This window comes from Lucilia sericata, unplaced genomic scaffold, assembly GCF_015586225.1.
Source record: "Lucilia sericata isolate MDLA Ls3-8-SP2 unplaced genomic scaffold, ASM1558622v1 Contig000417F_arrow, whole genome shotgun sequence".
Taxonomy (NCBI): domain Eukaryota; kingdom Metazoa; phylum Arthropoda; class Insecta; order Diptera; family Calliphoridae; genus Lucilia; species Lucilia sericata.
The window spans coordinates 88,561-106,221 of NW_023994434.1; the positions used below are offsets into that span (position 1 = coordinate 88,561).

Here is a 17,661-nt window from a genome sequence, read left to right on the forward strand (position 1 = left end):
CTAGACTGAACTAGAACTGAACTAGAACTGAACTAGAACTGAACTAGAACTGAACTAGAACTGAACTAGAACTGAACTAGAACTGAACTAGAACTGAACTAGAACTGAACTAGAACTGAACTAGAACTGAACTAGAACTGAACTAGAACTGAACTAGAACTGAACTAGAACTGAACTAGAACTGAACTAGAACTAGAACTGAACTAGAACTGAACTAGAACTGAACTAGAACTGAACTAGAACTGAACTAGAACTGAACTAGAACTGAACTAGAACTGAACTAGAACTGAACTAGAACTGAACTAGAACTGAACTAGAACTGAACTAGAACTGAACTAGAACTGAACTAGAACTGAACTAGAACTGAACTAGAACTGAACTAGAACTGAACTAGAACTGACTAGAACTGAACTAGAACTGAACTAGAACTGAACTAGAACTGAACTAGAACTGAACTAGAACTGAACTAGAACTGAACTAGAACTGAACTAGAACTGAACTAGAACTGAACTAGAACTGAACTAGAACTGAACTAGAACTGAACTAGAACTGAACTAGAACTGAACTAGAACTGAACTAGAACTGAACTAGAACTGAACTAGAACTGAACTAGAACTGAACTAGAACTGAACTAGAACTGAACTAGAACTGAACTAGAACTGAACTAGAACTGAACTAGAACTGAACTAGAACTGAACTAGAACTGAACTAGAACTGAACTAGAACTGAACTAGAACTGAACTAGAACTGAACTAGAACTGAACTAGAACGAACTAGAACTAGAACTGAACTAGAACTGAACTAGAACTGAACTAGAACTGAACTAGAACTGAACTAGAACTGAACTAGAACTGAACTAGAACTGAACTAGAACTGAACTAGAACTGAACTAGAACTGAACTAGAACTGAACTAGAACTGACTAGAACTGAACTAGAACTGAACTAGAACTGAACTAGAACTGAACTAGAACTGAACTAGAACTGAACTAGAACTGAACTAGAACTGAACTAGAACTGAACTAGAACTGAACTAGAACTGAACTAGAACTGAACTAGAACTGAACTAGAACTGAACTAGAACTGAACTAGAACTGAACTAGAACTGAACTAGAACTGAACTAGAACTGAACTAGAACTGAACTAGAACTGAACTAGAACTGAACTAGAACTGAACTAGAACTGAACTAGAACTGATCTAGAACTGAACTAGAACTGAACTAGAACTGAACCAGAACTGAACTAGAACTGAACTAGAACTGAACTAGAACTGAACTAGAACTGAACTAGAACTGAACTAGAACTGAACTAGAACTGAACTAGAACTGAACTAGAACTGAACTAGAACTGAACTAGAACTAAAAAAACGACTATTCATATTCTTCATTACTGAGTCATCCTAGACGTATAATTATTATATGTCTGTACTATATTAATTAAATAGTACTCATACGCACCATAGGTATATGAAAAGGATAAATTTGGTCCAAATTTGTCTATAAAAAATTAGGTGCAAAATTTATTCTATATAAATCTAAATCTTGGTCAGAAATGTATTTTAACAGAAAATGTTTTTCGAAAAATTTGTTCCATAAGAAAATTTTGTTGGATAGCTTTAATAAAAAGAGTTTCTAACAAAAATCCAAAAATGTCCTAGAAGGATGTCGCCAAAAAGTGTTCAAAATTATGTCAGAGAATATTTAAGAAAAGCTTACCTTTTCTTCTAAAATTTTCCGGATTTGTTTGTAAAAATATTTAGCACATTCAAATTTAGCTTTCTTTCTAACTATTTCACTATTTCTTCTCATTTAATTCGTTCTCTTTGTGAGGAAAACAATCTTGTCACAACCATTAAATTTTCTTTTTCATTTTAATTTTTCCTGTACACACATTTAATTATAAGTTTCTGTGCTGTTTATTATTTTTATAATTTTCTCCCATTTCTTATGCGACTGCAGCAATTCTTGTGTAAGAGTCATAATTATGCAAAATGGCATTCAAGAAGATTGTTATAGGTCGTTTCCGGCATATTTTTATGTTGCACTCAGAATGCATTTCAGTCTCATTTAGTTTTTTTCTTGTTTTTTTTTTTTTAATTCAATGTTATAAGTGCAGCTTCTGTTTGTCAGGGTAGAGTACAATTTTTTTTTTACTTTTCAATGGGTTGCATTTAGTAACAGCAGAACAATAAATATTTAAAATTAAAATTTTATTTTTTTTGTAATAAGAATAGAGCGGATGTAAATTGTCTCTTTCCAGCATCCTATTTAGAAATCATTTAATAATAAAAGTAATTTGTTTAAATGTTTTTAAACTTGATTTTAAATACATTACACTTACAATTAATTTCTGTAAAATTGTTTTGTATATTTCCAGTTTTTTTCTGAATTTATTTTCTGTAAATTACTTAACACTTTCATATTTTCAATTTTCTAAACTAAAAATTAAATCAAATTAAAACGTTTGAACAAAATTTATGAAAAATACTAGAGGTAGAAATGATAAAAATATTTTCGTCGAAATATTTCCTATGACAAAAATTTGGTCGAAAATTTGTTTATAATGCTGATCGAAAAATTTGCTATAAAAAATTTAGGTGGAAGACTGAACATAAGATTAGACTATAGGCAAGACTATAGACTAGAATATAGACTAGAATATAGACTCTTCTATAGACTAGACTATAGACTAGACTATAGACGAGACTATAGACTAGACTACAGACTAGACTATAGACTAGACTATAGACTAGACTGTAGACTAGACTATAGACTAGACTGTAGACTAGACTATAGACTAGACTATAGACAAAACTATAGACTAGACCATAGACTAGACTATAGACTAGACTATAGACTAGACTATATACTAGACTATAGACTAGACTATAGACTGGACTATAGACTAGACTATAGACTAGACTATAGAATAGACTATAGACTAGACTATAGACTAGACTATAGACTAGACTATAGACTAGACTATAGACTAGACTATAGACTAGACTATAGACTATACTATAGACTATACTATAGACAAGACTGTAGACTAGACTATAGGCTAGATTATAGACTAGAATATAGCCTAGACTATAGACTAGACTATAGACTAGACCATAGACTAGACTATAGACTAGACTATAGACTAGACTATAGACTAGACTATAGACTAGACAATAGACTAGACAATAGACTAGACTATAGACTAGACTAGACCAGACTATAGACTAGACCAGACTATAGACTAGACCAGACTATAGACTAGACCAAACAAGACAAGACTAGACTAGACTAGACTAGACTAGACCAGACTATAGACTAGACCAGACTATAGACTAGACTAGACTAGACTAGACTAGACTATAGACTAGACTATAGACTAGACTAGACTAGACTATAGAATAGACTATAGAATAGACTATAGACTAGACTATAGACTAGACTATAGACTAGACTATAGACTAGACTATAGACTAGACTATAGACTAGACTATAGACTAGACTAGAGACTAGACTATAGACTAGACTATAGACTAGGCTATAGACTAGACTATAGACTAGACTATAGACTAGACTATAGACTAGACTATAGACTAGACTATAGACTAGACTATAAAATAGACTATAGACTAGACTATAGACTAGACTATAGACTAGACTATAGACTAGACTATAGACTAGACTATAGACTAGACTATAGACTAGACTATAGACTAGACTATAGACTAGACTATAGACTAGACTATAGACTAGACTATAGATAGACTATAGACTAGACTATAGACTAGACTATAGACTAGACTATAGACTAGACTATAGACTAGAGTATAGACTAGACTATAGACTAGACTATAGACTAGACTATAGACTAGACTATAGACTAGACTATAGACTAGACTATAGACTAAACTATAGACTAAACTATAGACTTGACTATAGACTAGTCTATAGAAAAGGCGGAAGAAATTTTAATATGAAAAATGTAAGGCTATAATTTAAAGGCATAATTGTTATGTATACCCCTAATAAATACATAAATTTCTGCACCGTATATAAATTGCATTTTGTATAGAATTGTATTTAACAAAATAATACATGTTGTACAACTAAATACGTTTTAAAACGTGCTTTGATTTTTAAACATCTTCCGAATACAAATAGAACATTTTTAAAGCTCTTATAAAAAATGTATTATTTTAAACGTATTGAATATACAAGAATGATAAATTTAACAAATTTTAAAAATTTCGCAATTTCTCCAATGTTTTATTGAAATTAAATTTGATATCGTATATAAAATTCACCATCAATGGTTTTTAAAAAACAATATAATAACTTCAACATACAAAAATAGTTTCAAATTATTCTCAACCACAGCATATGTATGTATTGTATAGCGACCACAAGTATTTAGTCAAATAAATATAAAAATACATACCTACAAATAAGTGTAAACAAATTTTAATGTTTTTTTAGCAAAATAATTTGTTTCTAAATTCATAAAATACCACAACAAATGCATGACTGAATACCACAAAAACGATGAAAATACACACTGTAAGAAATTCTAATAAAGATATTTTTTCGCCTAAAATAAACTTTTTGTAAAAAACTTTTCGATAAAAATCATGACGAAAGAAATTTTCGTGTAGAAAATATTGCTGATAACGTTTCTATAACCATATTCAAATTCTAAACAAAAATAAATACATTTTTATGCATGACACAGTCCCCTTAAAAATAAACACACACACAAAAACCGTTAAAGTGTAATAGAACTATTCAAACGATATTCAAATTCCAAAAAATCTAACACCAAACTAATGGTAACATTGTAAAATTTAAATATGGAAGAACACATTGTTTTCAATTTGAATGGAAAAACACTAACAAGAGAAAAGTGGAGAATAAAACAGTTAAATTCTATGACTTTAAACAAAAATGGTGGTCGGTCAGATTACAGATGAAAAAAAATAAAAATAAAATTCGCATACCAAACAAATGTAAAAGGGATAAGAAAAAATATGTAAAAAAATATATATATTTATTTCCTTTTTTTGGGGGGTTTGATGGGTAGCTATCCTACAGCTGGCTGTGGCTTATCGCGTCTGAATATATTAACATAACAATTTATACCAAAAACATTTAGTATGACTTTTTAAAAGCAGATAGTTGACTGAATTTTTCTATCTGTTTGTATGCTTTGTTTTTTCTTTCGTTGCCTTCATTCTGCATGGTATGTTTAACTGAATATGACATGACATGCAAGTAGTAAAAAAAAAAGAGGAAAAATCTGATAAAAATTTATTCCCATGTGTCTGTTATGGCATTTAGTAAAGAACGAATGTAAATCCATGTGTTTTTCTTTTTTTATTTGCATTATATGTCTGTATGTATGACAGCCGTCTGTCTGTCTGGTTGTAGAATGTATAAAAAAACCATAAGGATAACTTTATCCTTTTTAATGTTTGCAGTCAGCCGTATTGAAAGTTTTTTGATAAGTTTTTAAAATGTTGTTAAATGCAAATTTACTTAAACGAATTTAGTAAAAAAAATTTAATTCAACTGCCAAAATACTTCTAAAAGTGGAAAAAAATTTAAGAATATTTACATAAAACATAATATTGAGATGTTTGAGTTATGTATTATAAAAGAATAATATTAAAATAGAAAGGATAATGAAAGCACTATACTTTATTTCTGAAGGTACTCTTGTATTTTGTTACAACTGTTAAAACTCTTGGCAAGAAAGATTTTCGTAAAAAAACTTGTCAAGCTTTTCGTTTAAAAATCAAGATAGACTACTGACTTGATAGTATGCGTCTAGACCATTGACTGCACAATCGACTAGACTATAGATAACATATGTATACTGTAGGCTGGAATAAAGACAGGACTATAAACTAGACATTTAACTAGGCTAGACTAGACTGTAGACTAGACTATAGACTAGACTATAGACTAGACTATAGACTAGACTATAGACTAGACTATAGACTATAGACTAGACCATAGACTAGACTATAGACTAGACTATAGACTAGACTATAGACTAGACTATAGACTAGACTATAGACTAGACCATAGACTAGACTATAGACTAGACTATAGACTAGACTATAGACTAGACTATAGACTAGACTATAGACTACTCTATAGACTAGACTATAGACTAGACTAAAGACTAGACTATAGACTAGACTAAAGACTAGACTATAGACTAGACTACAGACTAGACTATAGACTAGACTATAGACTAGACTATAGACTAGACTATAGACTAGACTATAGACTAGACAATAGACTAGACTATAGACTAGACTATAGACTAGACTATAGACTAGACAATAGACTAGACTATAGACTAGACTATAGACTAGACTATAGACTAGACTAGACTATAGACTAGACTATAGACTAGACTATAGACTAGACTATAGACTAGACTAGACTATAGACTAGACTATAGACTAGACTATAGACTAGAATATAGACTAGACTATAGACTAGAATATAGACTAGACTATAGACTAGACTATAGACTAGACATAAAGACTAGACTATAGACTATACTTAGACTAGAATATAGACTAGACTATAGACTAGATTATAGACTAGACTATAGACTAGACTATAGACTAGACTATAGACTAGACTATAGACTAGACTATAGACTAGACTATAGACTAGACTAGACTAGACTAGACTAGACTATAGACTAGACTAGACTATAGACTAGACTATAGATTAGACTATAGACTAGACTATAGACTAGACTATAGATTAGACTATAGACTAGACTATAGACTAGACATAAGACTAGACTATAGACTAGACTATAGACTAGAATATAGACTAGACTATAGACTAGACTATAGACTAGACTATAGACTAGACTATAGACTAGACTATAGACTAGACTATAGACTAGACTATAGACTAGACTATAGACTAGACTATAGACTAGACTATAGACTAGACTATAGACTAGACTATAGACTAGACTATAGACTAGACTATAGACTAGACTATAGACTAGACCATAGACTAGACTATAGACTAGACTATAGACTAGACCATAGACTAGACTATAGACTAGACTATAGACTAGACTATAGACTAGACTATAGACTAGACTATAGACTAGACTATAGACTAGACTATAGACTAGACTATAGACTAGACTATAGACTAGACTATAGACTAGACTATAGACTAGACTATAGACTAGACTATAGACTATACTATAGACTAGACTATAGACTAGACTATAGACTAGACTATAGACTAGACTATAGACTAGACTATAGACTAGATTACCTATAGACTAGACTATAGACTAGACTATAGACTAGACTCTAGACTAGATCTAGACTAGACTAATAGACTAGACTATAGACTAGACTATACTGACTATAGACTAGACTCTAGACTAGACTATAGACTAGACTATAGACTAGACTATATACTAGACTATAGACTAGACTATAGACTAGACTATAGACTAGACTATAGACTAGACTATAGACTAGACTATAGACTAGACTATAGACGAGACTATAGACTAGACTATAGACTAGACTATAGACTAGACTATAGACTAGACTATAGACTAGACTATAGACTAGACTATAGACTAGACTATAGACTAGACTATAGACTAGACATAGACTAGACTATAGACTAGACTATAGACTAGACTATAGACTAGACTATAGACTAGACTATAGACTAGACTGTAGACTAGACTTAGACTATAGATTAGACTATAGATTAGACTATAGACCAGACTATGGATTAGGCGAGTAAAAGTCTATAGTCTGGTTGTCGTGTGAAAATTCTGTTCATTTTCAAAAATCTTTCTGAAAAAATCTTGGGAATTTACATTTTCTTTAAGTTAAGATTTTAACTAACAGATTTCAAGAAACATTTTAATTAAGAAGGTAATAATAAAAAGAAAATAAGTTTTTTTAAATTCATTTAATTTCCATCATTAATAATAAAGATATTATGTACATTAAATATTTATTCAATTTTCTTTTTTCTTATAACTTTTCAGCATGCCGTTATGAGAAAGGCTCCTGGTCTGAATGTGCTACTGGTCAAATGACACGGGCTGATAAATTGAAGGCAACCAGCGATCCATCGTGTGAAGCAACACGTGTTATTAAGAAAAACTGCAAACCAGGCAAATCCAAGGACAAGACTGCCAAGGAACAACGTAAAAATAAAGATAAAGGTAAGTAACAGAGAATAAGCTTTCGTTCGGAGGTAATTAAGTGAATTTGTGTTAAAAGAACTTACAAATTAACAGAAAAAATAAAAAAAAAGAATTGTTAATGGTGATGCTAAATGATGATGATGGTGGTACCACCAGTTAATCTACACTGGCTTAAGGACAATCATTTAATTTTGTGCAAAAAAACGACAGAAATTTTCTCAGAAAACTAAGGGCTTTTTTATACGTTAGATAAGTTTAAATGACGTTAGTTGCTTAAGGAAAATATTAATTTAAATTGTCTATTAAATTTGTAAGTTGATAATTGTTTTCCATGTTTTGAGTCTTTTAAAGAAATATCTGCTTTCAGTTAGAGGGTCGTTGACTTGTTGTTTAGAAAAAACTAGGAAACATTTTAAAATAATTGTAATTAAATTAAATGGACTTTGTTAATTAAGCAAATGAACGCAAAAGTTTGTTTAAAACTTATTTTAAGTTATAAAAATTAACTGTTAAAATTGTAGATAATTATTTTTATATTGAAGGACATATGGCCTTTGAAGGCAGGACACAAGATAAATATTAGAAAATTTTCACAATTGTACAGAAGATTTTATTAGTTTTTAAATTAAAACCATTAATTTTAAGGAACTAACAGACGGATGAACAAGTTGGAAGTACGACAACTACTTTTGTCCACAACATAAGTGTGTACCATAGTGGAAGAAATCATCTTTCAATTGTAATTTTATTTTCTAAAGAAAATTTGCTACAAAATACTAAAACTTTTTCTTTTATACAAAATTTTAAACTCAAAGATAGATTGTCATAGATTGTCAAAGATAGATTGTCATAAAAGCCTTTAATTTCCCTCCCAAAGAAAGACGGCAAAAGTTATTCTATTTACAAAGAAAACTATGGTATTAATGTATTGTAATGTTAAAAGAAAAAGTTTTTTTATAAAAACAGTCATTCCTTTTACTTTACCTAGCTAAAGGAAAACTTTAATTAGTTTCTTTCTTTTGGCCAAGGTGCAGCAGATTTGTTTGCTTATTTATATCGGCAAACAAACTGAACTTTTGTACAAAAGAACACAAATACAAAAGAACAACATTCTAAATTTTTCTTTTGCTAACAACTGATTAAGTATTACACTCGATAAAAAAAAAATTGACTATTGAGGACAAAAGTAAAAACTGTCAGTGGATGAAAAGTTTGAATTAGTTTTTTTCTTTATTTATTTTAAGAAAATAGCTGGCAATGCATTTTTGGGGAGTACAAACGAAATGTTTATTTAAACAAAATAAATCTTTAGACTTTGCCAAAAGAAAAACTTTTATAAAAAGCAGTACAACTAAAAGACTTTAAAGGCGACCGAAAGTTTTAAATATTTTTTGAAATGGACTTCAAATAGAAGTAATCAGCAAATTGGTTTTGTTGGGCGAAAAGACAGTCATACATAATTATACTAATATATATGGACATTTTGCACACATAATTTATACACGACTTGGCTAAAATCAAGACTATTGGCTACACTGTAAGGAAAACTATAGATTGGACTACAGAACAGTCTCAAAATAAAATAAACTAGAAATTAGAATATAAACAACATTATAAACTGGACTATAAAATAGACTAAAAATTATACCAGGATATATTCCATGTATCAGACTCGATTTTAGATTAGACCACAGACTAGGATATAGACTAGATTATTAACAATATTATACACTAGATATAGACAAGACTGTAGTCTAGACCATAGATGAGACTAGACAATAGACTAGACTAAAGCCTAGACTATAGCCTAGACTATAGTCTAAACTATAGACTAGACTAGAGCCTAGACTAAAGACTAGACTATAGACTAGATTACAGACTAGACTATAGACCATACTAATACTAGGATCATAGAATAGAGTGTAGGTTAGAATACAGACGACACGATAGACGACACTATAGACTAGACTATAGACTAGACTATTGACTAGACTAGACTTATAGACTAGACTATAGACTAGACTATAGACTAGACTATAGACTAGACTATAGACTAGACTATAGGACTAGACTATAGACTAGACTATAGACTAGACTATAGACTAGACTATAGACTAGACTATAGACTAGACTATAGACTAGACTATAGACTAGACTATAGACTAGACTATAGACTAGACTATAGACTAGACTATAGACTAGACTATAGACTAGACTATAGACTAGACTATAGACTAGACTATAGACTAGACTATAGACTAGACTATAGACTAGACTATAGACTAGACTATAGACTAGACTATAGACTAGACTATAGACTAGACTATAGACTAGACTATAGACTAGACTATAGACTAGACTATAGACTAGACTATAGACTAGACTATAGACTAGACTATAGACTAGACTATAGACTAGACTATGACTAGACTATAGACTAGACTATAGACTAGACTATAGACTAGACTAATAGACTACTATAGATCTAGTCTATAGTCTAGTCTATAGTCTAGTCTATAGTCTAGTCTATAGTCTAGTCTATAGTCTAGTCTATAGTCTAGTCTATAGTCTAGTCTATAGTCTAGTCTATAGTCTAGTCTATAGTCTAGTCTATAGTCTAGTCTATAGTCTAGTCTATAGTCTAGTCTATAGTCTAGTCTATAGTCTAGTCTATAGTCTAGTCTATAGTCTAGTCTATAGTCTAGTCTATAGTCTAGTCTATAGTCTAGTCTATAGTCTAGTCTATAGTCTAGTCTATAGTCTAGTCTATAGTCTAGTCTATAGTCTAGTCTATAGTCTAGTCTATAGTCTAGTCTATAGTCTAGTCTATAGTCTAGTCTATAGTCTAGTCTATAGTCTAGTCTATAGTCTAGTCTATAGTCTAGTCTATAGTCTAGTCTATAGTCTAGTCTATAGTCTAGTCTATAGTCTAGTCTATAGTCTAGTCTATAGTCTAGTCTATAGTCTAGTCTATAGTCTAGTCTATAGTCTAGTCTATAGTCTACTCTATAGTCTAGTCTATAGTCTAGTCTATAGTCTAGTCTATAGACTAGTCTATAGTCTAGTCTACAGTCTAGTCTATAGTCTAGTCTATAGTCTAGTCTATAGTCTACTCTATAGTCTAGTCTATAGTCTAGTCTATAGACTAGTCTATAGTCTAGTCTATAGTCTAGTCTATAGTCTAGTCTATAGTCTAGTCTATAGTCTAGTCTATAGTCTAGTCTATAGTCTATAGTCTAGTCTATTGTCTAGTCTATAGTCTAGTCTATAGTCTATTCAATAGTCTAGTCTACAGTCTATTCTATAGTGTAGTCTATAGTCTATTCTATAGTCTAGTCTATAGTCTATTCTATAGTCTAGTCTATAGTCTATTCTATAGTCTAGTCTATAGTCTATTTTATAGTCTAGTCTATAGTCTAGTCTATAGTCTAGTCTATAGTCTAGTCTATAGTCTATTCTATAGTCTAGTCTATAGTCTAGTCTATAGTCTAGTCTATAGTCTAGTCTATAGTCTAGTCTATACTATAGTCTAGTCTATAGTCTAGTCTATAGTCTAGTCTATAGTCTAGTCTATAGTCTAGTCTATAGTCTATTCTATAGTCTAGTCTATAGTCTAGTCTATAGTCTAGTCTATAGTCTAGTCTATAGTCTAGTCTATAGTCTAGTCTATAGTCTAGTCTATAGTCAAGTCTATAGTCTAGTCTATAGTCTAGTCTATAGTCTAGTCTATAGTCTAGTCTATAGTCTAGTCTACAGTCTAGTCTATAGTCTAGTCTATAGTCTAGCCTATAGTCTAGTCTATAGTCTAGTCTATAGTGTAGTCTATAGTCTAGTCTATAGTGTAGTCTATAGTCTATAGTCTAGTCTATAGTCTAGTCTATAGTCTAGTCTATAGTCTATTCTATAGTCTAGTCTATAGTCTATTCTATAGTCTAGTCTATAGTCTAGTCTATAGTCTAGTCTATAGTCTAGTCTATAGTCTAGTCTATAGTCTAGTCTATAGTCTAGTCTATAGTCTATATTCTATAGTCTAGTCTATAGTCTAGTCTATAGTCTAGTCTATAGTCTAGTCTATAGTCTAGTCTATAGTCTAGTCTATAGTCTAGTCTATAGTCTAGTCTATAGTCTAGTCTATAGTCTAGTCTATAGTCAAGTCTATAGTCTAGTCTATAGTCTAGTCTATAGTCTAGTCTATAGTCTAGTCTATAGTCTAGTCTACAGTCTAGTCTATAGTCTAGTCTATAGTCTAGCCTATAGTCTAGTCTATAGTCTAGTCTATAGTGTAGTCTATAGTCTAGTCTATAGTCTAGTCTATAGTCTAGTCTATAGTGTAGTCTATAGTCTAGCTATAGTCTAGTCTATAGTCTAGTCTATAGTCTAGTCTATAGTCTAGTCTATAGTCTAGTCTATAGTCTAGTCTATAGTCTAGTCTATAGTCTAGTCTATAGTCTAGTCTATAGTCTAGTCTATAGTCTAGTCTATAGTCTAGTCTATAGTCTAGTCTATAGTCTAGTCTATAGTCTAGTCTATAGTCTCGTCTAAGTCTAGTCTATAGTCTAGTCTATAGTCTAGTCTATTCTATAGTCTAGTCTATAGTCTATTCTATAGTCTAGTCTATAGTCTAGTCTATAGTCTAGTCTATAGTCTAGTCTACAGTCTATTCTATAGTCTAGTCTATAGTCTAGTCTACAGTCTATTCTATAGTGTAGTCTATAGTCTATTCTATAGTCTAGTCTATAGTCTATTCTATAGTCTAGTCTATAGTCTAGTCTATAGTCTAGTCTATAGTCTAGTCTATAGTCTAGTCTATAGTCTAGTCTATAGTCTATTCTATAGTCTAGTCTATAGTCTATTCTATAGTCTAGTCTATAGTCTAGTCTATAGTCTATCTATAGTCTAGTCTATAGTCTAGTATGTCTAGTCTATAGTCTAGTCTATAGTCTAGTCTATAGTCTAGTCTATAGTCTAGTCTATAGTCTAGTCTATAGTCTAGTCTATAGTCTAGTCTATAGTCTAGTCTAGTCTATAGTCTAGTCTATAGTCTAGTCTATAGTCTAGTCTATAGTCTAGTCTATAGTCTAGTCTATAGTCTAGTCTAGTCAAGTCTATAGTCTAGTCTATAGTCTAGTCTATAGTCTAGTCTATAGTCTAGTCTATAGTCTAGTCTACAGTCTAGTCTATAGTCTAGTCTATAGTCTAGCCTATAGTCTAGTCTATAGTCTAGTCTATAGTCTAGTCTATAGTCTAGTCTATAGTCTAGTCTATAGTCTAGTCTATAGTGTAGTCTATAGTCTAGCTATAGTCTAGTCTATAGTCTAGTCTATAGACTAGACTATAGACTAGAGTATAGACTAGAGTATAGACTAGACTATAGACTAGACTTTAAACTGGACTATAGACTATATTATAGAGTAGACTAGCCTATAGACTAGACTATAGACTACACTAACGACTGTACTATAAACTAGAGTAAAGACTGGACTAAACACTAGAGTATAAACTAGACTATGGACTAGGCTATATACAAGACTATAGACTAGAACAAAGACTAGACTATAGACTAGAGTATAAACTAGAATGTAGACTAGACCATTGTCTGTAGTTTAGATTCAAATTTGCCTAATATTGCTTTTAATTCTAGAAAATATTTAGTTTTTGTCTTTTGTAAATATTGACTAATTTATATTATTCTTCTTCATTATTTCAGGTGCCCGCAAAGGACGTGCCTAAATTTCATATTAAGTCTTTACTACAAGACACCCAGCGACATATTTCTGTTTTAAAAAAAAAATAAATTTTAAACAAAAAAGATCAACAAGAATAATAAATAAACCAAACCTTAAAATTATAAGTTAAACAAAAAAAAAATATTATGAATACAAAAAACATTTAAGTAAAATTAAGAAAACAAATACAACTTATACAGAAAAAATAAGAAATTAAACAATTTTAAAATAAATAGTTGATGTAATAATGATTACTCGAAAAAATAATTAATGAAATGAAAACAAACCCCTTACCACAAAAACACAAATAAAAATAATAGTTTTTAAAATTATTTATATTTAACCTAAAAATAAACAAAATACATATTTCTACTTAACCCCACTCAAATAATAAAAAGAAAAACTAATTAAAACTAAACCTTTCCTTAAAAATTTCCCTAAATCCTTAGAAAACCCTAGATATTTTTTAGTTTTTTTTTTTTTAATTTTTCCTAGACAGGAGTTAAACAACAAAAAAAAAAAAAACAATACGATACTACTACTAATAAAACAAATAAATATTTAAGAACAACAACAAGAAATATACATAAAATACTTAAATTACATTAAAACAAAAACAAAAGATAATTAAATATTATATACATTAAAAGTTGCTATAAAATGAGAATTAAAGAAAGCAAAAAGAAGAAGAAGAAGAACATTATTTAACAAATTAATTTTTAAATAAAATTAACAAAAATCATTTGAAAATTTAAAAAAAAAACATTCATCACTTACATAAAAAAGTTAAAGAAATTAAACAAGTTTTCTCCAAACTTTTTACTTTAGAATTTTCGATTCATACTAATTATTCTGAAATTTAAAATTTTCAATTTCAAATCTTCTTGTTTAATTTCTATAACTCTTTAACTTTATTACATCTACATACATACCCAATGGTAATTTATTAATTACTCAAACTTATACATTTACAAATCAGAAAATAATTGAAATTTAAAAAAATATATACATCTAAGACATGATCGAAAATCAACTTAAAATATTGATTTATTTAAAAAAAAAAAATTCCCCCAGTAAATAAAATTAAATTTAAAAAAAAAAAACAAGAAGATAAAAATAAAAAATGACATTTTCTTATAAATTTATATGTTTTAAGGTATTAACAAAAAATATAAAATAAAAACAAAAGAACAAGAAAAAATTTAAAATTACAAAAGAAAACAAAAACAATTATATGATTATTATTAGTTGTATCCTTAAACTGATCAATAAAAATTAAAAAGTTTAAAACAAAAATTAAATAAAAAATTTATTTCTAAAGTTTGAATTTGTTGTAGTAAGTATAAAAAACAATTAGCATACTCCCGATCTTTGTTTATGATACATTTTCAGGAGACTAAAGTTATGATGTTCTTTCTCAAAGTTCTTTGCAAAGGATATATAAATTTGTACCAGAGTACACATTTAATATATGATAATCTACATCAGCTATAAACAAACTTTTAGAAATCGGCCCCATATAGAATCCTATTTCAATTCTTATTGTGGAATAAGAACTAGATTTAAGGTGTGAGTTTGGGTACTATATAGACCGATATATAGTAATATAGTTCCAGTTACTTGTTTCTGGTCAGTAGGGGTTTTTCAAGGTTTCCAGGTTCAATATTGGAGAAAATTTAAAAAGTTCCTTTTGTAGAATGAAAAAGTACCAAAAGTGCCCTTTAATGTGTTCTCACGTAATCCGGTATCTTCATACTTAATTTCACGTTTCTAAATTCAATATTATAGAAAATACAAAAAGTACCTTTTGAAGAACGAAAAAGTACTAAAAAGGGCCCTTTTATAGATTCTCACTTAATCCGGGCTTTACATGCTTAATTTCTTGTTTCTAGATTCAATATTATTGAAAATTCAAAAAGTACCTTTTGAAGAACGAAAAAGTACTAAAAAGGCCCCTTTTATAGATTCTCCCTCAATTCGGATCAGTACATGCTTAATTTCTTGTTTCTAGATTCAATATTATAGACATTTCAAAAAGTACTTTTTTAAAAACGAAAAAGTACCAAAAAAGTAAGTACTCACTTAATCAGGACTCTGCATGCTTAATTTCATGTTTCTAGGTTCCATATTATTGAAAATTCAAAAAGTACCTTTTGAAGACCGAAAAGGTACGAAAAAGTCGCGCTTTTATATGTTTTCAATTAATCCGGGCTAAACATGCTTAATTTAATTTTTCTTGGTTTAATATTATAGAAAATACAAAAAGTTTCTTTTGAAGATCGAAGAAGTACCAAAAAGTCCCCTTTTATATGTTCTCACTTATTCGGATCACTACATGCTCTATTGTGTGTTTCTATGTCCAATGTTATAGAAAATTCAAAAAATATTTTTTGAAGAATGAAAAAGTATCAAAAGTCGCTTTTATAGGTTCTCTTTTACTTTCGGCTCTACATGCTAATTTTCATTTTTCAATTTTCAATATTATAAAAAATTCGAAAAGTACCTTTTGAAGGAAGAAAAAGTACCAAAAAGTCCCCACATCTCACTTAATTCGGTTGAATATTATAGAAACTGCAAAAAGTACCTTTTGTAGAACGAAAAAGTAGCAAAATAGGTTCTGACCTAATCCGGGCCAAAAAGTCCCCATTTATGTGTTCTCACTTAATCCGGGCTAAACATGCTAAATTTCATGTTTCTAGGTTCAATATTATAGAAAATTCGAAAAGTACTTTTTGAAGAACGAAAAGTACCCTTTTAAAAAAAATTCATGTTTCTACCAATAAGACACAGTTTCATCTTAATTTTTTATGAAATTTTCAGAGGTTGTTTCAGATTTTTGGTTATATCTCCGTTATATAGCCGAACGTACATATGCCTAATATAATTATTGAAGATCTCACAGATATCTGAAACTGATTTCAACATACACACGAACAGACAGACAGACAGACAGAGAGAGAGACATACATATATTTGAAAACAAACAAAACTAAAAGAAGTGTTATATTCGACTATGCCGAATTTTATATACCCACCATCAAACCGTATGCCGTAAACGGAATGCTCACTTACTATTGTTACAGAAGTTCTGTATATTGAATTTCACAGCTATTTTTAAGCCAGAAAAGTGCGTCTTTTTCTGAATGGGCCTTATATTGGGGGTAGGGTCAATTATGGACCGATTTGATTGAGAGATTTGTGCTTGTAAGAAATTTACTTATGTTAAATTTCAGGGCTATACTCGTATTTTTAAGCCAGTAGTAGGCGTTGAAGTAATTTTTTGGAGGGGACCATATACATATATGAGGGGTAGGTCATTTATGGACCGATCCTCATAAAATTTGAAACTTATTTATGTCGAATTTCATCGCATTTTTTAAACAGTTATGACTGTTAAAGCTGTTTTTGGAGACTCACTTGTATGATGGCTATGCGAAAATGTGGACCGATATTACCCATTTTCAATACCAAACAAACCTTGCGTTCGGACTCTATCGTGCTTTCAACAGAGAGACAGACAGACTGAAGGACGGACAGACTATACTATACAGAATATATGTATATACTTTTATGGGTCTATGATCAATATTTCAATGTGTTACAAACGGAATGACAAAATCAATATATCGTCCCCCATCTTTTTATAAGGTGGGTATAAAAAGGGGGTTTCGTAGACGGACATAGCCAAACAGACTTCGATACCTAAATATAAGGAGT

At 30.1% G+C, this 17,661-nt stretch overlaps 1 protein-coding gene and 1 long non-coding RNA gene across 4 annotated transcripts in view; one reads left to right on the plus strand and one right to left on the minus strand.

The window, feature by feature from the left end:
* LOC119604662 overlaps positions 1-14,469 on the plus strand; it is a 43,554-nt gene extending 29,085 nt beyond the window's left edge. The window contains exons 4-5 of the mRNA XM_037957435.1: positions 8,057-8,236; positions 13,926-14,469. Of these exons, the coding sequence (XP_037813363.1) occupies positions 8,057-8,236; positions 13,926-13,948 (203 nt within the window). The 3' untranslated portion in view covers positions 13,949-14,469. The remainder of the gene's footprint in view (positions 1-8,056; positions 8,237-13,925) is intronic.
* Positions 1-17,661, minus strand: part of LOC119604666 — a 259,457-nt gene that overhangs the window by 46,419 nt on the left and 195,377 nt on the right. The window lies entirely within an intron of this gene.